Genomic DNA, 25,672 nt, shown 5'->3' with positions numbered 1-25,672 from the left:
GTATATATGACAAAGGACTACTTTGGCAGTGTGTATATATACTATAATATATACACACTGCCAAAGTGTAAGATGCTTCCTTTGTATTGCAACTCTAATTCATGTTTATATGTGTCATAACATGCAGAAGTCATTGTACTTCGGTTCAATGTAGTCCTCTTATGACACATAACTGTCATTGGCTACTTGGAAACCAGCATATGACCACGACTATTTTGACAGTGTGTATATTTGTAAACCAACATATAATTATATGACGTACGACTATTTTGGAAGTGTGTATACCATGTATTGTACTCTAGTTGGTGTACTCCTGTTACGACACGTAGATGATCAAATGGCATTGGCTGCTGCTACTTGGACACCAGTATATATGACACAGGATATGTATGTTGGCAGCGTCTAATTTATGACACCTCTCTACTCAGCGATCTATCACCATGCATCCATATTGGACTGCAGGGGAGAGGGTGCATGTATAGGAGATAAAGTGACTCACTTTATTGCTCATTGTGCATGGTCAGACATCAAAGGATTGTACTACTGTTGTAAATACAGTGCATGTCTGCATGGGTAATATCAATATCACCCAATCCAATACATGCCTTGGTCAATGTTATATTACCAGGAGCACAGTATTGCGGACTCAATATCGTGTAACCAACATTTCCTTGTTTGTAATGTGCTAAATTCTCTGTACATGTGCGGCTGATACGCATAATATCGGTAATCCTATGGATAATGGATACTGCATGAGGATTATCGCGAGTCTGGTGCCGTAACTGCACGAGTGACAGTTTACTACTGAAGTACGAAAATGAAATTATCAGAATGAAATGGTCACTTAATTGGTGCTAATTAAAGTAATACAGGGTGACAGTCATGTATATTTGTATTGCATGATGAATCTCTGCCATGCAATATAGCTGTCTATATATAACGAGTCTATAACTGTCTATAACAAGTCTGTGCCTGTAACTGGACGAGTGCCTGCAAGGCATGAGTGACAGTTTACTATACTGAAGTACAAAAATTAAATTATCTAACACTACCTAGAAATGCAACAAAGCAATCCTCTATCCATGGTGCGGTCAACAATACCATCTCTAAAATGCCAACTAACATGATGCCCCTTGTGCCCTGCACTGGATCCGCCACTGGTATATCTATAATTATCTAGTGGCAATGCATGTTCAAAATGCCATTATTGTTTATCAAAATCAGTTCAATCACTTTAAAGCAAAGCGAGACTAACACAAAACTGTGACTCAACCATATAATGGTATGCACAAAACATACGCTGTAAATACTAACTATACACACAACCCCTATATTTCCTATATTCAAATATTCAACATTCATTTTAACAATTTGAGCGGAATTTCAAGACAAGTTCTAAGCATATGTGACAGGCTCTGGGAAAACAGACCAATTGGAGCAGATATTGGTTTTGAGCAATAGCCAGATTTATAGACTACAGTGTATAATCTCATAAATTTTTTTCTTGGCTTATGGTTATCTACAGTGTTTCTACTACCTCTCTGCAAAATCTGCTGCTCTGAATCCAACTCGTTCCACCAAAGCGCTTGTCTAAGCAGCCACCATTACCTTACTTTTCCCAATTTAGCAATCTTTGAGTGGGCGTTTCTCAATACTGCTGTTTTATAACTTCGAGTTTCCAACGCGCATAACTCAGGCATGGAACAAGTTATGTGCAAACTAAGCATATCAATGCGTAGGCAATTCTTTGCTCTATCATCTGGTATATAGATCGCAAAAATTATAGCTTGCGCCAATTGGTCTGTTTTCCCAGAGCCTGTCACATATCGTGTGAATTCAGTTTAACTCTGTGATCCAGTCTTGCAACAAGAATATCAGATAACAAACTGTTCAAGGCTGAGGAAAATGGGACCATAAAATTGGAAAGTCAATAACAAAATGGATAGGAGTGACTAATACCACTAACGGAAGTGGGTATATGTTGTTAGCAACTGTACATTTGACTATTGTGTACTAAAACCAGTCAACATCAGTCTAAGCAGCCCTGACGAACAGTGTGCCTACAATCGAAGTGGTGTCTTGTGTGGAGAATGTGAACCAGGACTCAAGGTACTTCACGATGTGAACTGTGCTCAAACACTTACCTTCTCCTGCTACTTTCGTTTGCATGCCCTGGCAGGCATACTACTATAGTCACATTCATTCTTGTTTTCCATAGCAACAGGCACTATCCATGGGCTAATCTTCTACACTAATATCCTAGCTGCAAATCAGTCGATCTTCATACCTTTTCATAACGCTTTGACAGTACCCCGTCCCTCCAGTTGACCAAGCGGATAGTCTGGGGGTGCTCCTGATCGAGATCAGTATGTTCTGGCCAGTTTCCGAGTGATGACGGACGTGAGTGCTTACTCCTCACCATCCAAGACCGTGAGTCCTGTAATATCCTCAGTCGCTGTGTCCATAAAGAGAAAGACAATCGACCAACCGCTCGAGAATTATTGAATGAACATTAGAACTGTATTAGATACATGTTTACTTTTTGCTGTTGCTTATTGTGCATTGTATTACCATTTCTAGAACTATTGAATGAACTACATTAGAGATACTTGTTTATATTTTGGCTGTTGCTTATTTTGTGCATTGTATTTGTGCAATTTGTGAACAAACAGGAACGGATCACCACGTGCACACCTCGGTATGCGGTGTTTTAGAGACAATTCGTCCCGTGACAAAAATTATTTCACAAAGTTAATTTCTACATAATTTATGTGACGACTATTCCCCATAGACTCGACTCACTGAACGTTTGGCATCTATGAGTAGCTAGCTAGCTATGGGCAATCAGATCACAGCCACCGCTCCAGCCCAGATACTTCCCTTAGAGAGCTACTTTAACGAGCTCCCAGAGTACACCAAGTCGACCAGGTAAGCTGATCAATGGCCTGAATAGTGAGGGTGTGTCATTGTCTTTACCCTGCAGTTTAGGGGGCACGAGGTTCTTCAAAGTGGCCAAGGCAAAGCACAGGTACTGATCTTGTCATTACGTCATAATCTTTGCCTAGCTAGTTAACTTGACAATAATCCTCTGAGCAAAATTTGTAATTCTTGAAATGATGACGTCATACTAGGTGATCCGTTATCAATATATAGTCCCCCTCCACGTTAAAATCCAGTGAGCTTTTTATTGTTCAGAATAGCCTTTAATTAACAGTTGGATCTTACTATTTGTCATCCTGACGTACCCCCTACACAGTGATGGGTCTGAGGTGGTGATCAAGGTGTTTGCTAAACACGACCTCCTACTGCAGTTGGCCCCCTACGAGAAGAAGCTACACGGTATGACACATAACCGTTGATATTGTGTTGCTTACTGCTGTACACACTTAACTGTTAGCCTGTGAAATAATATTCTTTTTTCCAATCAGTGCTAACCCCATGGACTAGTAATAACTGTATCCATTTCATGTGCTAGTCGCTGGTTACTGACTACTAGGAATTAAGTTTGAGTTTGAGTTTGAGCCAAACTGAAATTGTAAATGCACTGCATACAGTATATTCCTCAGATACTATCACACTAGTTACCATAATTCTTCCATTTTTGTCTGCCACAGATCAGCTGATTCGACTTCATGGAGTGTGCAATGCCCTACCCTTTAAGAAGTTCCATGTAAGTGTGTTGAACCTCATACCTGTTGGTAGGCTCTGTAGTGCTTAGTGACCAAGAACGCCACCTACGTTATTGATGCCCTTGTTTGCACAAAACACTTTCCGAATAAAATGATAAGGCTAAGGAGCAAGCTACCCCCTTTTTTTCAAAAACCAGATTGGTTTTAAATGGGTTGACTTGTGAAGTGCCGGGTACTTCTACTGAAATATACACCTGAGTCTTTGTCCTTAATATGTTACAACCATCCGAGGCCTAGCTCTCTTTGTCCTTCTTGGAACATGTTACATGCTCTTGTACATTTAGTAGTTCAGCTAGGGCTTGCTGTTGTGGAAGCACTTGATGTCCGTTATTTACGCTTGCCAATAACATTTCATTTATCATTTAGGAAACAGACAAGGCAGCCTATCTTGTCAGACAGCATCTCCAATACAACCTCTATGACAGACTAAGGTTTGTGTGAATATTAATTTGAGTTTTATACTTGTGCAGTATCACCGATGAATCCATTTACACACTGTACAAAGAAGCCTGTTGATAAAAATCGGTCGCCTTTAACAGACCAAAAGTATCTCTGACAAGAGGTGGCCTGCTAACCCAGGTTGAAACTCATGCTACTGGTTTTACTAATACTTCGAGGTCTAATTATCAACCTCGCTGTATTGAGAATGACCTGATTATAGACTCTAAACATCGTACACACATTTCACACAGTGCACCTGCAATGTTGTCAACTGTACTCAAACTGCGTACACTACCCATCCACCCTCACATCTCTATCACACAACACACACCCTCCCACACAGCACACGTCCGCTCCTCACTGTCATGGAGAAGAAATGGATAGTGTTCCAGCTGCTTAAAGCTCTAGATGAGTGCCGTGACAAAAAGATCAGCCATGGAGACATCAAGACAGAGAATGTTCTCCTCACATCGTGGGGGTGGGTGCTCCTTACCGACTTTGCTAGCTTCAAGCCGACTTTATTGCCAGACGTAAGTGCTTGTTAACATTTAGTGCTTGAGTTTGCCTTTCGATTACATGTACATGTACGAGATATACCAAATGAACAAGGATTGGGGTATATCTCTCGTACGTGGTAAGGGGGTATTTCTCTCGTGGTTCGCTGGCATGGAATTGTTACCGATTTGATAATCCAGAGTGTTGTGATTGGGGGATTAGCTCAAATGGTAGAGCGCTCGCTTAGCATGCGAGAGGTACCGGGATCGATACCCGGATTCTCCATTTTTTTGTTCGCACTGTTTCCCCTTTTAGGGATCGATACCTGGGTTCTCCCTCTGCCTGTAATTATTAGCGAACCTTTAGTCTGATGTGTGGGGGATTAGCTCAAGTGGTAGAGCGCTCGCTTTGCATGCGAGAGGTACCGGGATCGATACCCGGATTCTCCATTTTTTGTCTGCCTATAGCAAATCGAACTGTTCCGTAAGCTTTTAGGGATCCGTACTCGGATTCTCCAGTTTTTGTCTGTCTGTTAATTGAACTTTAATTTCCAGGTTACTAGCGAACCTTTAGTCTAATGTGTGGGGGATTAGCTCAAGTGGTAGAGCGCTCGCTTAGCATGCGAGAGGTACCGGGATCGATACCCGGATTCTCCATTTTTTGTCTGCCTATAGCAAATTGAACTGTTCCGTAAGCTTTTAGGGATCGATACTCGGATTCTCCAGTTTTTGTCTGTCTGTTAATTGAACTTTAATTTCCAGGTTACTAGCGAACCTTTAGTCTAATGTGTGGGGGATTAGCTCAAGTGGTAGAGCGCTCGCTTTGCATGCGAGAGATACCGGGATCGATACCCGGATTCTCCATTTTTTGTCTGCCTATAGCAAATCGAACTGTTCCGTAAGCTTTTAGGGATCCATACTCGGATTCTCCAGTTTTTTTCTGCCTGTACACTGAACTTTAATTTCCAGGTTACTAGCGAACCTTTAGTCTAATGTGTGGGGGATTAGCTCAAATGGTAGAGCGCTCGCTTAGCATGCGAGAGGTACCGGGATCGATACCCGGATTCTCCATTTTTTGTCTGCCTATAGCAAATTGAACTGTTCCGTAAGCTTTTAGGGATCGATACTCGGATTCTCCAGTTTTTGTCTGTCTGTTAATTGAACTTTAATTTCCAGGTTACTAGCGAACCTTTAGTCTAATGTGTGGGGGATTAGCTCAAGTGGTAGAGCGCTCGCTTTGCATGCGAGAGGTACCGGGATCGATACCCGGATTCTCCATTTTTTATCTGCCTATAGCAAATCGAACTGTTCCGTAAGTTTTTAGGGATCCATACTCGGATTCTCCAGTTTTTTCTGCCTGTACACTGAACTTTAATTTCCAGGTTACTAGCGAACCTTTAGTCTAATGTGTGGGGGATTAGCTCAAATGGTAGAGCGCTCGCTTAGCATGCGAGAGGTACCGGGATCGATACCCGGATTCTCCATTTTTTGTCTGCCTATAGCAAATTGAACTGTTCCGTAAGCTTTTAGGGATCGATACTCGGATTCTCCAGTTTTTGTCTGTCTGTTAATTGAACTTTAATTTCCAGGTTACTAGCGAACCTTTAGTCTAATGTGTGGGGGATTAGCTCAAGTGGTAGAGCGCTCGCTTTGCATGCGAGAGATACCGGGATCGATACCCGGATTCTCCATTTTTTGTCTGCCTATAATAGCAAATCGAACTGTTCCGTAAGCTTTTAGGGATCCATACTCGGATTCTCCAGTTTTTTTCTGCCTGTACACTGAACTTTAATTTCCAGGTTACTAGCGAACCTTTAGTCTAATGTGTGGGGGATTAGCTCAAATGGTAGAGCGCTCGCTTAGCATGCGAGAGGTACCGGGATCGATACCCGGATTCTCCATTTTTTGTCTGCCTATAGCAAATTGAACTGTTCTGTAAGCTTTTAGGGATCGATACTCGGATTCTCCAGTTTTTGTCTGTCTGTTAATTGAACTTTAATTTCCAGGTTACTAGTGAACCTTTAGTCTAATGTGTGGGGGATTAGCTCAAGTGGTAGAGCGCTCGCTTTGCATGCGAGAGGTACCGGGATCGATACCCAGATTCTCCATTTTTTATCTGCCTATAGCAAATCGAACTGTTCCGTAAGCTTTTAGGGATCCATACTCGGATTCTCCAGTTTTTTCTGCCTGTACACTGAACTTTAATTTCCAGGTTACTAGCGAACCTTTAGTCTAATGTGTGGGGGATTAGCTCAAATGGTAGAGCGCTCGCTTAGCATGCGAGAGGTACCGGGATCGATACCCGGATTCTCCATTTTTTGTCTGCCTATAGCAAATTGAACTGTTCCGTAAGCTTTTAGGGATCGATACTCGGATTCTCCAGTTTTTTCTGCCTGTACACTGAACTTTAATTTCCAGGTTACTAGCGAACCTTTAGTCTAATGTGTGGGGGATTAGCTCAAGTGGTAGAGCGCTCGCTTTGCATGCGAGAGGTACCGGGATCGATACCCGGATTCTCCATTTTTTATCTGCCTATAGCAAATCGAACTGTTCCGTAAGGTTTTAGGGATCGATACTCGGATTCTCCAGTTTTTCTACGTGTACATTGAACTTTATTAATTTCCAGGTTACTAGCGAACCTTTAGTCTAATGTTGTGTGGGGATTAGCTCAAGTTGGTAGAGTGCTCGCTTTGCATGCGAGAGGTACCCGGATCGATACCCGGATTCTCCATTTGTTTGTTCCTATAGAGTTTTTGCCTGCTCGTAATTGTGATTTCTTTTCTCTTCAGAACAATCCAGCAGATTTTTCTTTCTTTTTTGACACCTCTCGTCGGCGGACATGCTACATTGCTCCTGAGAGGTTCCAGCCATTTCAGGAGCTGGCCACCACGGGGAGTCTCAGTGGGAGGTCTCAGGTCCTCACTCATGGCATGGACATATTCTCCTTGGGGTGAGCATTAACACTGAGTAATTAACAGCTACTGCTTGTAACAGATAATTTATGTTTGGCTTTTCTAGTATAATGTTCTGTAAGATCTTCTTTGCAAACTGGGAGGAAAGCCTTGGGAAACGGCGTCCCTGTGTGTGTGTGTGTAGGAAATATTTTTCAAGCAAGATAACGATCGATTATTGATATATTTTGCTGGATTGTATCTGCTTGTACTAGTTATTATACTCTCTCTTAACACAATGAATAGGCGAGTTTCTCGGTTCAGTCGATACGTATGTATTGTTTTGTACTGCCAGTGTTTCTAGGGCAACTGCTCCCTGCATACAGGTGTGTGATAGGAGAGTTATTCCTGGACGGCAAGCCGATGTTCGATCTGTCCCAGCTGCTCCGCTACAGCAGTGGAGAGAAGGAGTTCAGTGAAAACACTCTTAAGAGGATCAGCGACAAGTTTATCAGAGTGAGAGGAGGGGAGGGGAGGGGTAGCAGTCACGAATGAACATTGTTATAGTAGCTCGTGAGCTACATTAGACTTGTTCTCATAAGGCTTAGTGCATCACACTTCTGCTCCGCTTATTTCATAAACACATAGCTTACTGGTTATACGTGTCATTAATTTCGGTTACAGGCCGGGTATAGCTATGCTTAACATAAAACTTTTTTGTTATGTGGGCTGAAGAAAATAATCACTCTGGTTTATGCTTTGGGATAGGCCTACCTAAGTTCACTGTACTGACGCCTGTGTGTGAGGCTAGAGGCTAGAGCCATAAATAAGCTCTAAGTTGCATTCCATGGGTCATCTTTTATATCTACATGTACAGTATGGATAAAAAGTTTCGTTTGTTGATGGAAACCTCTTGTATCTCTGTTCTTGGTGGTCATTGCTTACAATGCTGCTTGCTCCTCCCATGCACAGAGGATGGTCCTTCACATGACCAAGTTGGACCCTGCCGAGAGATTTACCGCACAAGAGTACCTCCATGTTTATAAGGGTGACGTGTTTCCCGAGTATTTCTACTCCTTCCTTCATGACTACTTTAAGCACTTCTGCATCAACTCACAGCTCACCCCAGACCAGTGCATCCAGAAGTGAGTACAGCTATTAATAGGGAATGTAGTCAGTGAGTAGAAGGTGTGCATGGTCTAGGATAGTGGAGGGTGTGCATAGTGTGAGGTAATGGAGTGAGTATGGTAGAGGATAGTGGAGTGAGTACAGGGTGTGATCGAGGTAATGGGGCGAGTATGGTAGAGGATAGTGGAGTGAGTACAGGGTGTGATCGAGGTAATGGGGTGAGTACGGTAGAGGATAGTGGAGTGAGTACAGGGTGTGATCGAGGTAATGGGGCGAGTATGGTAGAGGATAGTGGAGTGAGTACAGGGTGTGATCGAGGTAATGGGGTGAGTACGGTAGAGGATAGTGGAGTGAGTACAGGGTGTGCATAGTGTGAGATAATGGGCCTTGGAATTGAGCATTAATTATGTGTCATTCTACTTTTTTTAAAGCAAAATTTAACCACTCTAAATTTGCTTGCTACGCCCCTATAATGTATGTCATGTGGTGAAGGTAGATTGTGCTGAGTTTGGGGTACATATGTTGTGTAAGGTGTTTGCTGTACCGCGACAATAATAATTATAGGTTGCAGCGAAGAGTAATTAGTATCCAGGCAACAACCTCTATAATTTGATTCCGTAGTTAAATTGTTCATGAATCCCCTAAGGCTCCACAGATATGTACAACTCTGTGATGGCATGAAAGGGATATCAATTCTCTCCTATGTTTACATGTAGATTGTTTGGAGACATTGATGCCATTCTGGCCAACCTCATCTTGCACACCCACAAGCAAGACAGAGAGACAGGATATGGAGGTGTGTTGTCACACTGACAGCTGGCTTTGTTGTCTTGTAGCGACATCATACATGTATGTCCATTTTTAATTGGTTACATGTACCGTATATCTTCTAATTTATCGGACACTTCTAATTACCCGGACACTCTTTTGGGCAATTTTCGTTGTTCTAATACAACGGACACTCCAGTACTTTAATATTACATTTGTTCTAAATATCCGGACAATACCTTGAAAAGTTGAGTTACCATTCATAGACGGCAAGTAAGACTTAGAGTGCTGCAGTTAGATAGCCTTTGAGTAGCTAGTTTTAGATAGCTAGTGCAACTATTCAGTCGTACCCTGATCTATTAAACTTAGCTAGCTCGCATGCAGCTGCTTGCTTGTTCTAATTATTCCGGACACTTCGCATGCTCTATAAAAGTCTGTTCCAATTATACCCGGACAATTTCCAAAATAATTATTTTTTGCTGTCCGATAAATTAGAAGATATACGGTATATACCCCACATATAAATATGATTGAGGCAAAAATGGAGAATCCAGGCATCGATCCCGGTGCCTCTCACATGCTAAGCGAGCGCTCTACCATTTGAGCTAATCCCCCAATACATTACACCAAAGTTTTATTACTAATGTACTCACCTCTGCATAATGATATGCAGTAGCCCCCTCTCTAATGTATACATTCTCAAATGCATATTTGTTGTGACTCTTTTTAGCTCTGTTGATTCACTAGTGTACATAGCGTGACTGTTAAGCTTCTTGACCAATTTACCTTGTTATGTTCCCCTCTGGGCAGATGCTCTGGTGATAGTGTTGTCTGCCATCACCTCTCACCTGCGTCTGGCCCAGTTCGTGGTTTCCAAGCTACAGGCCCTGGAAATGATCCGGAGCATCTCTCACCACATTCCCGACGAAGCCATCTTGGAGAGGGTCATCCCTTACCTGGTGAGCGCAATAATTATTGTTGTGTGTGAGTTAAAATTAATTTTGAGAGATGTGTTGTGTGCTGAGGTGGTTATACTGCTCTTGTACTAGAATTATGTAAGCACCTGATTGTAAAACGTATATTGGAACAGAGAATTTGTAAGTACTATTATTGCACTAAGACTAAAGTGTACATCATGATCATTATTGCTGGTTTGATTATATTCCAGGTGTACATTGTCAAGGACAAGTGGGCGAGTGTTCGAGCCACAGCTGTCACTGTGCTCTCGCATTGCCTCAGTCTCATTAGCCACCTGCCAAGAAGGTATCCCACCTCCGCCCCTTTACCATTACAGCTGCAGTTTAATTGTCTTTCCCTTGCAGTGACTACAACCTATTTCTGGAGTACGTGCTACCTAGCCTGGTGAGTAAATATATACACTGTAACTATATTGTGTGTCATGGCAACTATGGATGCTAATAATTTGTCTCGAAAAAAATCTTGCATGTTCAAAAACAGTACCGCAAAAGTGAGTGCTCTAGCTACCATTATTTTGAGCAATCTTGATCACATCAGTAATTGTTTGCTAATATCCCTTTGGCTAAGAAAAAATGGAGAATCCGGGTATCGATCCCGGTACCTCTCGCATGCTAAGCGAGCGCTCTACCATTTGAGCTAATCCCCCACTGTTGTTTATTGGTGTGTTTTGGAGATCTGAATTGGAGCGTAACGTTGCCCACCACCCCAGAACTCAATTCCAAGTGACCCAGATGTAATGGTGAGAGTGGCGTTTGCAGAATGTGTTGCTGAGCTGGCCCTCACCGCACTCAGGTAACCATGGTACCTTGTAGAAGTTGTTATTACAGTTACAGCGTGCCTATGAGTATGCATGGTACATGTACTGTTGCCTGCTATATAATTAGGTGTTTATTTTGTTGCCTAGGTTTCTTGAGTTGGCTCAGGTGCAGGCTAATCAGGACGATGACAGTGCCATCATACAGTACCAGGCGAGCACACTATACAGTGCATGTATATAATTACGTATGTACGTATGTACTCTATGCTCAGCTTGTACTTTACAAGGGCAATTGTTGCTAGCAGGGAATAATCTGGTCTCCCATTACAGGTGCAGGGTAGCTATGACAGCGAGCTGATGCAGCTGCAAGAGTCCTTCCAGGGCAAGATAGTCCACCTCCTTAGTGACGCAGTGAGTTAGGGGCAAGCCTTAGAGTAGTCAATTAAAATTGACTACTCTATGTTTGCCAACATCATTATCAATGTCTGCATTTTCTTACCTGCTTTCATAATGTTTGAAGGAGTGTACATGTACCTAAAAAATTATTCAAATAAAGATAGATAAAACTATCTTTATTGCATAAGATCTTTTTACGCTTAAAATTACTCGTTTTGGATCCACTCGATCCTCTGCTTGCAGGACACCTCTGTGAAGAAGGCGTTCCTCAAGTACAGTGCTGGTAAACTGTGCACCTTCTTTGGTCCTCACAGAGGTGAGTGAGCAATGGCTGCCATAGTGTGTGGTGGGTGATCCTCCCCCTCTCTCCAGCCAAAGAAGTCATCCTCTCTCACATGATCACCTTCCTCAATGACAAGGTGAGATGTTACAGAATAGTACAGTTCTCTGTCTGTGTACATGTATATACGAGGTTTTCTGTATAATATTATATGTTCAGATACCCAATTTCTTGATTCCATGTACAGTACAAGTATTGACTTTGTGTGCAGGATAGCTTTGTTATTGTAACACTTGTCTAAGAGTATCAAGCTAGAACACAGCGCCAGTCGATATACGAATCTAATGTATGTACATGCAGCTGTCCCATATCCACTCCTCACATTAATTTAACAATGATGTTCAATCACCCCCATAGACGGACTGGGAGTTGCACGGTGCTTTCTTTGAGTGCATCGTTGACGTGGTAACCCACCTAAGGCATCACAGCCTCTCCATCCTTGAGCCACTACTCCAGCAGGTACGTAATCCGGCGATACATTCTACAGAATAGCTGAGTTGGCAAACAGCTACTGTGAATGAGCACGTAGTGTACAATGTAATTATGCATTGATCAGTTGTGATTAGTACTTTTATTGATCTTTACCGCTTTCATTATTATGTACACTGTTTACTTTATTGTCTTTCATGATTTACCACTCTCCTCCATATGCACACATCAATACCCCTCTCACTGCCACCCACACATACTCACCACCCTACATACACATGCACACACTCACCACCACCCCCATATATATGCACACATCAATACCCCTTACCACCACCCACTCGTTACCACCCCCACACCAACCACCCACCCCCATACACATGCACACATCAATACCCCTCACCGCCACCCACACATACTCACCACCCTACATGCACACACTCACCACCACCCCCATATATATGCACACATCAATACCCCTTACCACCACCCACTCGTCACCACCACACACACATACTCACAGGGCCTTAGTGACTGTGAGGAGACGGTGGTGTGTAAGACAATTGAAGCCATGACAACGCTGTGTCGGGAGCAGGTGTTTGACAAGCCCACCCTCCTTGAGTACGTCTCCGGCCTCGCTCCATTCCTCGTACACCCTGTGAGTGCAGCTGTCGTATATAACCCTAACTCACAACATTAACCACTAAAACTAACACGTAAGGATGAGTATAATTATTTCATCAAATATTCCAATTTATGGGTACTAGGATAATATTTTAAAGCCTCTATTTTCTAGCTACATAGAAATTATAGCTACATGTAAGTTGTAATGACATAATGTACAGTACGTACATGTATGTGTGCAGAAACTGCCTCCATTTTGGTTGATATAATTATTATAATGGCCGGATACTACCAGTGCGTGAGTATCTCAGTAAACGTGTCATCAGCAGTTTATGATATTAATATTATGTATCTCTCACTACCTAGTGCTTGCAATATTATAATACAGAACATCTGGCTACGATACGGTGCTGTGGGGTTCATGATAGCCGTTGCCGGGCAACTCGACAGTGTGGATGTGGAGTGCTACGTTTTGCCCAAGATCCATCCCTTCCTACGACTCCCAGTGATACAGATACAAGAGGTGTGCATCCTACTGAGCGTGCTCAGAGATCCTGTGCCGAGGGGCGTGTTCGACTACCTCCTCAAACAGCAGAACATCAGAGAGATTTTCGAGTGGTGAGGATAATGGCTATTCATCTACATGTGCATGTATAATGTACGTACATTGTAATAGTACAGATCGAGTATATACAAATGAGGTCGTGGGGTCGTGCTCCACTATTTTTACCATAATTATTGTTTATCGTTTTCGAAGGAACCATTGTTGGGGTATTCCATACGGTAGTTCAGAAATATCACCAGCTAACCCCGCCCCCTGTACAGTTTGACGGGAAGACGAGTTACTCGTACCATGACTCATCGCGATCAGGAACCAAACTACGTCACCATCGGCGGGAATCTCATACCGGTACAGCCTTTCAACACGCTACATTTTGATCCTACTGTATGCAGACTATAATAATTATAGTGTGCACATTTGCAGGCACTTTCTGTAAACCTCGTTCGAGTAATTTGTATCGCCTCTTCTTCAACGTTTAGTTTAGTTTGGGTCCTTGTAGAGCGGCCTTGATGCTTTATTCGCACGCCCATAGTGATATATCGTACGCAATTTGCATGTACATTAATTGTAGTAACCAACTTTATATTATTCTGCAGACATTCAAGAAGTTGCAGTCGCTGGGTTTGGATGAGGAGCAGGAGGTCAACCTCATTGTGAGTCACCAGTTGGAGTAATCCATGCACCGCAAATGCTTTTAATTCCCGTTATTCAATTCTCGTGTGACGGATAACTATCTCTTTTATCTTTTTCTCGAATTTTTATAGGCTCTGAAAGATCACATGCTCAAACAACATCTGAGCAAGAAGCAGTGAGTGTGTACAATCGAAAGTGTTTGCAACTTAGTAGTTGTGGTTAATCAGCTACTTATACATGTACGTATTTACATTTACACTTATATATAGTTTGCCCTCACAATATATTTCTAACCGTAGTCATCTTTCCCCTCCCATAACCCCTCCCACCCCACCCACCCCACACAGGTTCCCAGATCTAGAGTCTCGCTACACGAGTACGCGAGGGGTACTAGACACGAAGAAATTTCCTGGAGCTGCACTGACCCCCAAGTATCAGGACCTTGTTTACGAGAATTCATTGCCTCCACCACTAGTGTCCTCCGCCAAGAAGTGAGTGGGTGTGGTATGTGGGTATGGTTTAACATGTACCTATTATTTTATTGTCACAGGAAGACAGCTGCTAAGGGGACTACTACAGCTGCTGTGTTATCCGACAAAGATAGTGCTGTGGTATGTAACGATCTGCGTCTATAACTTTTATGTTACAAGTACAAGTGCATCATGTGAATAAAAAGACACCACTTAAATTGAGCCTTCCACCAGCCCCCTCTAGAATGGCTGCTCTTTAAGTATGTCCATCATACGTAGACTGAGATATTAGAGTCCATAATACCAGAGCAACACTATAATTAAGAGTATATAAAAGAGAAAGAGTATCGACAGGCATACTGTGCATCAGATGTATGCGGAGAGTAATGTGACTTCCTGTATCTGCCATGGGTTTGGAATTTGCATACCGACCAAGCGAAGTGTGTGTGTGTGTGATGTAATCTACTTTTTAGTAGTATGCCTACGTTTGATACTCTCTCTCTCTGTTATAATTACACTCATGGTATAATCAAGGTTCTCTTCCGACCCTGGTGAGAAGTATTGGTAATTGATAATTTTACAGCATAAATGTAGATTTTGTAAGCGGTCCAAATGCACGTGGTTTAACACATCCTGACACTTCCACACTAGAATGAGGAATGGGATCGTATCTTTGGATCTCCGCCCAAGCCATCGACCCCCTCCCCCGTCAAGAGTGATGGGCGTGGCAGAGGGGGGAGCTCCCCTCGGAGTCCCAGGAAGATCTCCAACCCTCTCTCGTCCAGCAGTGACACAACTATTCTGCTTAACACAGCTGGTGAGTGACGTACGGCTGCCATGGTAGCACCGACTTTGTTTATAAGCGGTAGCCTAACACAAGGGAAACAATTTACACTGTTCACCTCATGATAATAAGCTTGAAAAAATTGATACTCATTTGTCTTGATCCTTGCTAAAAAAAATGATAGCCAAGATCTGAATAGTGCAAAATCTTGAATGTACATGTACAATTAGGCTGCTATCGGGTAATTAATCACTGGGAAGGGTTGTCTTATGGTTGTTAGTGCCAGTTGCTAACGCGTCAATATAATTTTATCGTTACGTGTATATTATCGGAGGAGGCCTCTATAGAAATGACGTTGTGACAGATTAACATACATGTACTGCTCTTTTGGTCACTCATTTGTATACACATCTTTCCTTGCCCCTCCCCCCAGAACGAGATGAGACTCGTTCTATTGGTCCCCCAGAAAAAAGCATGACAGCCAAGCCCAACACTCTCTCGCCTCTATTGAAAGGAAAGCGAGGGCATAAGAGGTCAAAGTCCGACGGAGCCATTCACAAGCTGGACACTAAGACACCTGTGGAGAAGAAGTAGGTCACATATGGCAGTTCCCACCAATAACGCCACTAGTCTGCATGTATAATTATGTAGGACATTTTCGTTAAACAAGGGTAACTGTGTTAGGTGAATGGTGAGCATGTTAGGATTGTCATTGTATGTATATATGTATATACAGTCGATTATGGTTGTACATGCAATGGATTTATAATGATTATACTCTTTATAATTCCTATCGTTCAGAGTGTCACGGTCCAGAGAAATATCACCTGACAGTATCGAGAGCTCCATTGTTAAAGGTACTTATTAGTCTCACCTTCTGTATATGTACATTAATTAGCATTTACACACTAAGATGTAGTCTAGTCATGCAACTATATGTATGTACAGTACGCGTACATGAAAAAGCCCTGCCTCCATGTTCTGAGTAGGATGTAATTTTCACAAATTTGCTATATTTGTGAATTCTTAGGTAAACATTAATTTTTACACACACAGAGAGTGGCAGCCCACTTTTTTTTACACCCACACATTCTGCGATTATGGTTTAAATGTACGTATCTATGTGTTCTTGCAGTGGAGTATGCCCGATGCAAGGAGAACCTCACTGAACTGCTCAAGTTCAAACAACGACAGTATGTGGAAGGTATATATACGTATGTGTAAACGTCTTATGTTAGCTATTAAGATCAGATTGCGGATGAATAATCTTAAGTAAGATGTTTGTTGTCTGTCCTTTAGACATGAGGGCCATGGACAATGACCTAGCAAAGAATGCTAGCTTCCAGTCCACCCCAGGGTACGTGAGTTGGATTGTTGTCAATGGGTGCATTTAATTAGGTGTCGTACGTGTCCGACTACGCTTGCACTGTCTCTGCACACGTCAGTATACACCGTGCATGTGGGTGGCCAAATTAGAGGCCTGTAACATACATAGGAGTTGTACTTATTTCAAGCTTATTGTGTCATTTATGCCAACTGCACTACAGATTGGCTATATACATACATCCATCGTATTTAAAAATTTACCTCCTCTGTTTTTACAGGTGGGTACCCAAGGGTCAGCTGATTGCTCACATCCACGAGCACAAGCACTCCATCAACAGGTGCAGCGAGTGTACTTACATATACAATGTCAGTAACAGTAGTTATTATCAGCCCAACAACACACAACAGTGGTGATTCATAATTTGATGCTAACTGGTTTCTTGTGTGCTAATCACATGACATTATATGTGCGGTGTATATTATGTGGTATGTTATGACTTCTTTTTCGTTCAACCAGAAATAGCGGGTGAATTTCGTATTGTTTAACTTCCTCTCTCTCTCTCTCTCTCTCTCTCTCACCCACACAGACTAAGTGTGATGACCGACAGCACAATGTTTGCCACTTTCTCCGACGATGGCAGCACTAAACTATGGGATGTGGCGAAACTGGAGGGAAGGAACATTGTGAACAAAGCCAAGCTCTCCTACAGTCAGCAAGGTGCGGTTATGTACTCTTGAATTTGTTATACCACGATAAATTCGTATTACCACTCAATGTTACAGTAGAGGCCAAATTAAAGTTTCCTTTTCGTTTGCGTAGATAGTGATTAGGTTGCACGCAATGGCTCGTTTCCACCTACGCACGTACTGCGCTGGGGTTTCGTGGTTACATTGCTTACACTCACAGAATGTAGTTACTACAAATCTAATTAGCGGTTAGTGTGTGCATAGATTGAATAGGGAGAGGGATTGGAAACGGAAGTAGTGTCACATGACATTTTACATTGAATTTGCAGCATGGCACCAGAGAGCCTTTGATGTCAATCCGTGTTACGGTTGCTCAACACGCGGAAACAATGTTTCATGAATTATGATCACTACAAGATATTCAGATACATTTTTGACTTTTGTGAAGAGAGCTACAGGTATAAAACACGCTATGAGATCTTTATGTACCTAGAATGCTTCTAATATAGCTAAGACTGTGCAACTCATCGGTGTACTGTGTCCCATATGGTCTCAAGTGTCAGTTGGAAGTGCAAGTTTTAGCAGACAGTCAAGGTACTAGATTTTACCAACATTAGATACATAGCCTCGATTAAACCCCGGTGTAACGCGGATATAATTCGAGGTAACTTCCGTTTCCAATTCCTCTCCCTATTCAATCTATGGTGTTAGTCACACTATTGCAAGCTATGCACCAAAACAATTGTTTTGAAAAAACGCAGCAAAGTACTACGCAAACAGAACAGAAACTTTTGGCCTCTACGGTAGTAGCGTTTGTTCATTGGACTGCAAAATTTCAGGCATCTGAACTACTGTCTGCACGTTCTGTCTGTACTTATATATTTCACTTATCATAGTGCTGCGTTATGCACAGGTGGAAAAATCAAGGTTGGGATATTCTGTCAGAGCAATAGGAGCATAGCAGCTGCCTCCAGCAACGGCACTGTCCATGTCTTCAAGTGAGCAAATAGACCCAGCTACGATGGTTTCAATTATCGTTTTAATGTAGCTACATTTGGGGATACAGCATGCTTAGCTCTATCACTACAGTACATGAGTTGTCCATAATCTGTTTTCTCTTGTAGTTTGCCGTTCCGTCTGAGTATAAAAATGTTTTTTCAATGTGTCGACCACCATCACAATATTCAACCAGACATTGCTTAAAATACATATTTTCCTGAACATTCCTTACTCTTCCTGCTAAGTATAGTTTAACCCTCCTTTCTCCTACCCGCATACCCGCGCCCAATTAGTCTTGAGAGTGTAAAGGTGGGAGGAGTGATAAAGAGAAAGTTGACTCACGACATGCAGCTGGACCCCGGTAACTATGGACATGTGGTTGATATGGCAACGTTCACAGCAGGGGGTCAGAACGTCCTCTGTCTGGCCACCAATGCGGGCAAGCTGTGTGGAATGGACTTGCGAACCAACAAACTGGCCTGGGATCTAACGAACAACTCTAAATATGGTGAGTTGGTTCATGGTGTGTGAGCTAGCGTCAGTTCTAGTGTGTTTTCATAGCGTATATAAATTGAGTGTATAAAGTCATGTGATCAACTTTCATTGTGTTTAATATCGTATTTCAATTTTCGGTGGTGGTGATGCAAATATTCCTATAAATCACTCAGTAAAAACAATTTTATGCACATGTACATGTAGCTGAAAATGGGGACAAAAACGTCGTTGTTTTCGAATGAATACTCAACATTTCAACCATACGAAAATTACGTAGAATATCTCATCCAAACACGATCCCTTCTTGCAGTAATGCGTGCCATAATTATGTCCTTATAGGATTGACACTGTCTATGGCCGTGGATCCGTTTGAAAACTGGGTTGCCTTGGGAACTAGCCTGGGCTATCATGTGATCTGGGACATGCGTTTCCAGCTGCCCATCAGTCATTGGCAACACTCTGGACACGGCAAAGGTACATGATGTACATATAATTTTATGGTGTACGTGTGCAAAGGTACGATGTACATGGTGTACGTGTATAGAATTGTGGCCAACAATTGAAGGCTTTTTTCTAGCGTGCTATTTCTCCCGCATGCTGTGTAATTACTGTAACTACATGTACATGTAGGAAGTGATCTGGAATTTAAGGAATGGTACGTTTGTAAGTTCATTGGGTACAGCTAGTGTACATACATCATTGCTCAAACTCACTTCCTTGTGAATAAGTTTTTATGTCAACCCAAAATGTAGCTAGCTTCCTTTTGGGTACTTTTTGAGACCCACATACTGTTGTTTTGTGGGTACTGACATCAGCTGTACGTGTCATATTTATGTTTATCACATTGAATGTGGCAATGACACGTACTAATCAATGGCACATTGGCATTGGTGTAGTTACACATGACCTATATGACCTTATAGATGAGGTCAAGAGTTTATAACTCTTGATGAGGTAGGTATGCGCTTTACTTCCATGGAGTGTATATATAGTGTTGAGGTTACATACACATACTGCCTGATTGTATTCTGAAATCACAACTACAAAATGTATTACTCAATCATTAGCCTAAAGGGTTGAAGCAAACATTTCATTTCTGTCAGCTACATGTGCCTCCATTTTAAATCGGGAGTGGAGGAAGAACTACACGTGCTTGTTTGTGCTTGTTTGTAAGATGTGTGTTTGGAAATGTATATATGCTGTAGTGTTATCCAGAGGAGGTACGACAACATCACGTGATGAATTATGTGCTAGACTATGGACTGCAAAAATTCTGACATTACAATTTCAGCTGCACGTCAAGAAATTATATTCAAGATGTGATGTTGTTGTACCTCCTCTGTGTGTATACAGTATGTGGTTTTGTGGTTTAGTCATAATTGTGATTGCTTCTGTGAAGTGGCCGAGGGTATTTTCCCATGTTCATTGTGTGGTGTACTTCAAATGCACTGGGCCTTCTCCCTGCTGCTTACATTTACAGTGTGTGCATGGTATTACATCCTGGTAGGTAGCTTATCTACTCTTGCTATATAGTTATAAATGGACTGTGGTATTACATCCTGATTATCTGGTTATGAATGGACTGTGGTACTTCAAGTACAAAAGGTCCCCACACTTCATATCCTGGATACACTCTGTTAAGAAAAGTCATTGTCTTTATATTGTCTTGTCTTTTCACCGTGTGACTTTACTCTATCACTGTTGTACGTGCTTGTGCTGCTCAAGCTATGGCCCTATTTTTATCCCTGAGATTGAGCCTCATCATTCCAGAGGGAATATCTCTCATGTTTTTTTATGAACACATTCCTATCAATTCTGCTCCCACTAAAAATAATTTAATACTACATGTATCTACTAACCGTTTACCCTCCAGCACATGTCCACCATGTGTACCGTCTGAGTGCCCACCCCACCCAGCCGTCATCCCTCGTGTCAGCTGTAAGCGGGAATAACGAGGTGTCCGTATGGGATATGGAGACGGCCACTCGACGACAAATGCTGTGGGCCAGTCCGGCACAGCCCTTTGGGGAAATGACAGATAATGTACGTATGTGACGGTTCTGGTGTGCTACAGTTACTGTTACTTGTATGATCTAATGTTGACATTGACAGTAGTACTGTGATTTCCTTGTGATTAATGGCAACTGTTTACCAGGAATTAATGTGTTTAATGCTTTCCTCATGGAAGCCTAGGATCTGTACTGAGAATCCCAGTGAATCTTACAGCTACAAATGTAGGTAGGGTATAAAGTTTTGCCTGTAATTGTGGCTTCATTAAAACAAAAATGTCGGTGGGAATGTCATTAAATAGGTGTTATGTGACACTCTTTTGTGTTTATTTCGGTCGTTACATTACCTCTATCATTTGTACATGTATATCATTTCAATACCCCCTCTCCCACACTCCAGCCTCAGCAGCACGAGTGTGTGAGGGCTCTCTCTACCTGCCTCATTGACAACTGCCCTGTAGTGGTCACTGGGGGAACGGACCGGACGGTACGGCTTTGGAATCTGGTAGACCCCGCCCTCTGCTCCTGTGTCATATCACCACGGCTGCACTCAAAGAAAATACATTTTGACTACAAGTAAGAGAGTCACCACTATACGTTATCCGATCCTATATTATGTTGTACGTTGTTTCGTCTTTCATGTGTTATTGTTTCTCTTAGAGCACATTCATAATCATGATGGTGAGATTGGTATGTTGGCCACAGCTTTGTTTTTGTTTTAGATTCACTTTACATGCATAGTAATGTTTTGACTGCTGTTTCCTGTGCAACTAATAGTGTACAATAACTATGGGATGTGAATATAGACTGTCACAGTGGTACAATGCTGGGAATAAAGGCTGTAATAAGCATATTCACCTTATACAAGTTACTACTGTACTGGAGTTTGCAGAACTTTGCAACATGCACATGAGTAAAAGTGTTGAGCACTATGCGTTCCTTGTACATGTATGGGAAATGCTCATAATTATACATGCACTTTTTAAGTAGTAAAACAGACCACAGTGTACACATATTCCACAAAGGAACGCAATGCTCCTGGTGTGTTGCAAAGATACTGCAAACTCCAGTATGCCTTAAAAAACGCATATACATAGTAAATTACTTGCCAGATATTTGCGAAAAATTTGGCAAATCTGAATCATTTGCTTTTTGCTCATAATTATACAGATCAAGGATAATTGAGGGAGTGGATGTATTCAAAGAGGTGCTCATCACAACTGCAGGCAATCTCTCATCGTCAACCACGTCTTCAAACCCCACCCACCATACGAGTAATGTCCTATCAGAATCCTCCTCTCATATGCACTCTCACGTAGACTTTATCACTGACTTGGCCGTGGTGCCTTATAAGAACCAACAGTTTATTGTTAGCTCATCTCATGATGGTGTCTTAAAAATTTGGAAGTGAAAAGTGGATAGCTTATAATTATAGTAACACTTAGCACAGGTATTTCAATTGCTTTCTGTCGATACTGTGTGTTTCATTTTAGTCAATTGCAAGTGCATTGTTGTATAATTAAAACAGAGAATTATAGTAAGATCACAGACTGCACAAGACGTATATAGCTACAGTTGTTATGTGTATACTGGTAAGTATTTCTTGTGAATGTAGTCTCTAGCCTCATTGTTAGGTCTCTCTCCAATTCCCTTCATCAGCACATGTCCATACTCCGAGAGTTTAACAGAACATTTTCCAGCCTCTGTCTTTTCTTTGAACTCTCTAACTTTATCTTCCTCCTCAGTCAACAGTAGATAGTACCACATTGGTTTTCCATTCTCAACGGTCGAGAATAGTTGCATTCTGAGAGCCTCCTGCCATTTTCTCCACGAGTATCCCTTACTTAGTGCACAAGGACTGTCGATGCTACGTTTGCAAGTGATGTACGTAAAGTCAATGCCACTTGGCCGTTGCTTGTCAGGAATTTGTGCTCCCTTATAGTGTGTGGGGAAGGAAAGAAGGCCTGAATTTTTCTCATTCTTTGTACTGTACACAGAAAATGAAAGCTTCTTCGGAATTTCTGTGGGTTGACAAGAAGCTAGAACTTTAATTAGAATGCCTTTCTCTCTTGCCGAGTGGCCACACGGACTTATTCCCTCACCGTCCATGAGCTCCATACATTGTCGAACCCAGTGCCCAGAGTAACTGCAGTCGGTAATGATAGAGAGGACTCTACCCTGAAAGTGAGGGTTACTTCTGTAGAGTTTGGACAGGTCTTGAAAACTAAAGAAGCCATCTTTGAAGCACCAGTCTCCGGTGTCCATCTTCCCTTGACCGATATAACACACAATCACTGCAAATATGCAAAACAAACGATAACATTTACAGATTGATGAGACATGTACACTAACTAAAATACAGAAATTCTATAGTCGATCATTCACGTAATCTCTATTATTTAAGCTATAGCGCTGCATACGTACGTAATTGCCACACTGCGAGCTAGAGTGTTAAGACTATAATACACGTAAACTTTAAATTATGGATGAAATTACCTCCTTCCTTATCTGTTGTGCTCATCAGTGAACTAATTTCTCTTTTCACACGGCCACAGCTGGCCTCTCTCAGCACACCAACCACGCGGTGCCTCTTATCTAGTTTGTGCCTAGTAACCATGACATTCAAATCACAGTCTTGGCTCTCTCTGGTAATCCCCTGGTGCTCCAACTTGCATGCTTCATTGTCACTCAGTCCAAGAATGTTTTCCTGTCTTGGTACTGCTTTGTCGCAAATGCCAGGGTGTGTGGAAATAGGGAGAGAGTCAGAGACAATGAATAAGACATCTCTTCCTCCAGTGGCTGTGTATGTAGACTTCCCCTGGTGGCTGCTCCACTGCACTGGACTACTGCTTGCTTTCTCAGCTGCCATTAACTTAAAGTGCTTGATAGTTCACCGTAGGATGAGTTGCAATGTATAGATACTGTTTCAGGAAAAATGTACAGTTTATGTAAACAGCTTCTAAATGAGATACGCCCCCATTTCAACCGCATCCTGCACCGCAGATCAGCCGCCCACGCATGCACATGCCCCGAACTTTCATTCATAGCAAAATTAACATTTATCATTCATTATTACAATGTCCAGTTTGAGGCTACTATAACACGTACACATCGGTATAGTACACATCGGTATAGTACACATCGGTATAGTCTATAATCATGTCATTGATTATCGATATCTAGAGAATAACACAGTCTCCCTCGTGTTCACTCTTGCTCCCAATCTGTGTTCAACAAATAAATGTCATGTTACGAACACTCAATTTATGTATTAGTTAATGTACAGTGTAGAGGGGTTTATGACAGTAAACCTCCCGACTACAAGGGCGTTAGCCCAAGGGAGAGGTGTGGTTTACTGTCATAAACCCCGAGGCACTGTGTATTAACTGATATACAGTAGACTCTCGCTATTCCAGCTCTCTGAAGTACGGCCACCTCGATATACCGGCCATTTGAAGTATATACGGACACTCGCTATTCCGTTTACTGGCCAGTGCTGGCTGTCCCAAACAAGGTTTTCAATGTAATTTTATACGTATATAATGGCCGGAAATGACATTTGGGCGTGGTTTAGCATGAATTACACTTAACAGAATGATTCATTATCCTTCATTATCCTCGAGACAAGAACCGCAAAAGTAGTCATTAAATTCGAGGTAAGGTTGTTTTTAAGCCGCGGCTATTTCCTGAAATACAGCCACCTCGCTATTCCGGCCAAGCTGCATGGTTCCAAGGGTGACCAGATTAACGAGAGTCTACTGTATGTCTCATCTCATTGGCTGACTGGTTGCTATGTATCCAGCTATATAAGCTTGCATAACTACCACATAGCAACACTATTCAAGCAAGAAGACAACTAGGAAAAAGAGAGTTCGTACACCAAGGCTCCTGTCAACACTCAAAGCCTTGCGCAGCTTGGACAGAATATGAGCAGCCAGCCCCTCCCTCCAAGCGAACAGTACAGATCCACTCCCCCTCTCTGTGCAATTAGTCAGCCCCTCCCTCCACGTACCTACTGCAGCAACGTACCAGCCAGCAAAAAACAACACAGCTAGCTCTAGACGGTGTCTAGACCAGCTCTCTTCGGCTATGCCAGGTTAGTAAGCAAGCAAAGGTAAGCTTAAAATAGCCACTCCTATATTATAACTAACTAACTTCTTTTTCTTTGAATACAGAAGCTGAACAGGCCTATAGTGCAGTGCGTGCAGTACTAGCGCTAGTGAGCAATTAATACTCAGCCTGAACCCTAGCCCTCTCCCAGAGTGTCTCTAAAGCAGCTCTATGTTTTCATTTATGACATTTCGTTTCTCAAGCAAAACATTTGATTCATCTTCATTCATCGAAAACACCATTATTTTTATTTTGTTGCATATGCCTGAGGTGCCAATTTATAAGCCATATTTTCCCTTGTAGCCCTGAGGTGCCAATTAATGACAGTTAAACCCCACTAGACTACATAGCAAAAATGTACATGTAGTAGGTGGGTTACATATATTATAACGTTAGCAGCAACAAAGTGTATGCATGCACATGCAGTTACATGTATCAACTGTATCCACACACTTACTGGGTCATGGTCTTCAAAGCAAGCCTCGAATTGAGCGTTGTGTGGTCCCTGGGATATCCTGGTGATGGGCAAGAACGGATGCTTGCTGTGCTTCACGTGCTCCTGCATGGAAGTATGTTCAGCCGTGCCATTGCAAGGCATTAACAATGCATGTAGGGTCTTCGAGGAATATTAATCTAAATACCCATAAATTATACGCATTTGG

General features: G+C 42.2%; 3 protein-coding genes and 12 non-coding genes across 16 annotated transcripts in view; 12 read left to right on the top strand and 3 right to left on the bottom strand.

Moving 5' to 3' along the window:
* Nucleotides 1–2,756: 2,756 nt before the first annotated feature.
* On the top strand, nt 2,757–22,437 carry LOC135343051 (phosphoinositide 3-kinase regulatory subunit 4-like). The gene is made up of 39 exons (XM_064539991.1): nt 2,757–2,928; nt 2,984–3,028; nt 3,257–3,339; nt 3,615–3,670; nt 4,056–4,120; nt 4,474–4,660; nt 7,414–7,574; nt 7,902–8,031; nt 8,488–8,660; nt 9,360–9,439; nt 10,222–10,370; nt 10,580–10,674; nt 10,734–10,773; nt 11,099–11,181; nt 11,294–11,357; nt 11,477–11,557; nt 11,786–11,858; nt 11,915–11,961; nt 12,240–12,341; nt 12,835–12,969; nt 13,324–13,553; nt 13,761–13,845; nt 14,094–14,150; nt 14,262–14,305; nt 14,478–14,621; nt 14,681–14,741; nt 15,252–15,417; nt 15,818–15,974; nt 16,186–16,241; nt 16,520–16,588; nt 16,684–16,741; nt 16,989–17,048; nt 17,298–17,428; nt 18,311–18,395; nt 18,690–18,904; nt 19,231–19,365; nt 20,765–20,934; nt 21,301–21,476; nt 22,071–22,437. Exons 1-39 carry the CDS (start codon nt 2,837–2,839, stop codon nt 22,309–22,311), a joined length of 4,281 nt encoding a protein of 1,426 aa, XP_064396061.1. The 5' UTR covers nt 2,757–2,836; the 3' UTR covers nt 22,312–22,437.
* Trnaa-agc (transfer RNA alanine (anticodon AGC)) lies at nt 4,838–4,910 on the top strand. Its single transcript has one exon. It is a non-coding gene; the product is annotated as a tRNA-Ala (tRNA).
* On the top strand, nt 5,002–5,074 carry Trnaa-ugc (transfer RNA alanine (anticodon UGC)). Its single transcript has one exon. It is a non-coding gene; the product is annotated as a tRNA-Ala (tRNA).
* On the top strand, nt 5,209–5,281 carry Trnaa-agc (transfer RNA alanine (anticodon AGC)). Its single transcript has one exon. It is a non-coding gene; the product is annotated as a tRNA-Ala (tRNA).
* On the top strand, nt 5,416–5,488 carry Trnaa-ugc (transfer RNA alanine (anticodon UGC)). Its single transcript has one exon. It is a non-coding gene; the product is annotated as a tRNA-Ala (tRNA).
* On the top strand, nt 5,623–5,695 carry Trnaa-agc (transfer RNA alanine (anticodon AGC)). Its single transcript has one exon. It is a non-coding gene; the product is annotated as a tRNA-Ala (tRNA).
* Nucleotides 5,830–5,902, top strand: Trnaa-ugc (transfer RNA alanine (anticodon UGC)). Its single transcript has one exon. It is a non-coding gene; the product is annotated as a tRNA-Ala (tRNA).
* Nucleotides 6,036–6,108, top strand: Trnaa-agc (transfer RNA alanine (anticodon AGC)). The gene has a single exon. It is a non-coding gene; the product is annotated as a tRNA-Ala (tRNA).
* On the top strand, nt 6,243–6,315 carry Trnaa-ugc (transfer RNA alanine (anticodon UGC)). Its single transcript has one exon. It is a non-coding gene; the product is annotated as a tRNA-Ala (tRNA).
* On the top strand, nt 6,453–6,525 carry Trnaa-agc (transfer RNA alanine (anticodon AGC)). The gene has a single exon. It is a non-coding gene; the product is annotated as a tRNA-Ala (tRNA).
* Trnaa-agc (transfer RNA alanine (anticodon AGC)) lies at nt 6,866–6,938 on the top strand. The gene has a single exon. It is a non-coding gene; the product is annotated as a tRNA-Ala (tRNA).
* Trnaa-ugc (transfer RNA alanine (anticodon UGC)) lies at nt 7,072–7,144 on the top strand. The gene has a single exon. It is a non-coding gene; the product is annotated as a tRNA-Ala (tRNA).
* On the bottom strand, nt 10,963–11,035 carry Trnaa-agc (transfer RNA alanine (anticodon AGC)). The gene has a single exon. It is a non-coding gene; the product is annotated as a tRNA-Ala (tRNA).
* On the bottom strand, nt 22,398–23,860 carry LOC135343052 (uncharacterized). Its single transcript, XM_064539992.1, has 2 exons — nt 23,397–23,860; nt 22,398–23,194 (listed from the first exon to the last, which is right to left on the bottom strand). Exons 1-2 carry the CDS (start codon nt 23,767–23,769, stop codon nt 22,479–22,481), a joined length of 1,089 nt encoding a protein of 362 aa, XP_064396062.1. The 5' UTR covers nt 23,770–23,860; the 3' UTR covers nt 22,398–22,478.
* Nucleotides 23,861–23,944: 84 nt separating this feature from the next.
* LOC135343037 (gelsolin-like protein 1) overlaps nt 23,945–25,672 on the bottom strand; it is a 133,219-nt gene continuing 131,491 nt past the window's right edge. The window contains exons 15-17 of one of the 2 annotated variants that reach the window (XM_064539969.1): nt 25,468–25,569; nt 24,052–24,124; nt 23,945–24,021 (exon numbers count right to left, since the gene is read on the bottom strand). In XM_064539969.1, coding sequence (XP_064396039.1) covers nt 24,080–24,124; nt 25,468–25,569 — 147 coding nt within the window. In that variant the 3' untranslated portion in view covers nt 23,945–24,021; nt 24,052–24,079. Of the gene's footprint in view, nt 24,125–25,467; nt 25,570–25,672 lie in introns of both variants that reach the window. The other variant, XM_064539968.1, reaches the window with a different exon arrangement.

This window comes from Halichondria panicea, chromosome 10 (assembly GCF_963675165.1).
Source record: "Halichondria panicea chromosome 10, odHalPani1.1, whole genome shotgun sequence".
NCBI classification, from domain to species: Eukaryota; Metazoa; Porifera; class Demospongiae; order Suberitida; family Halichondriidae; genus Halichondria; species Halichondria panicea.
Note: the sequence above shows the minus strand (reverse complement) of the source record. Positions and strands in the feature narration are given on the sequence as shown.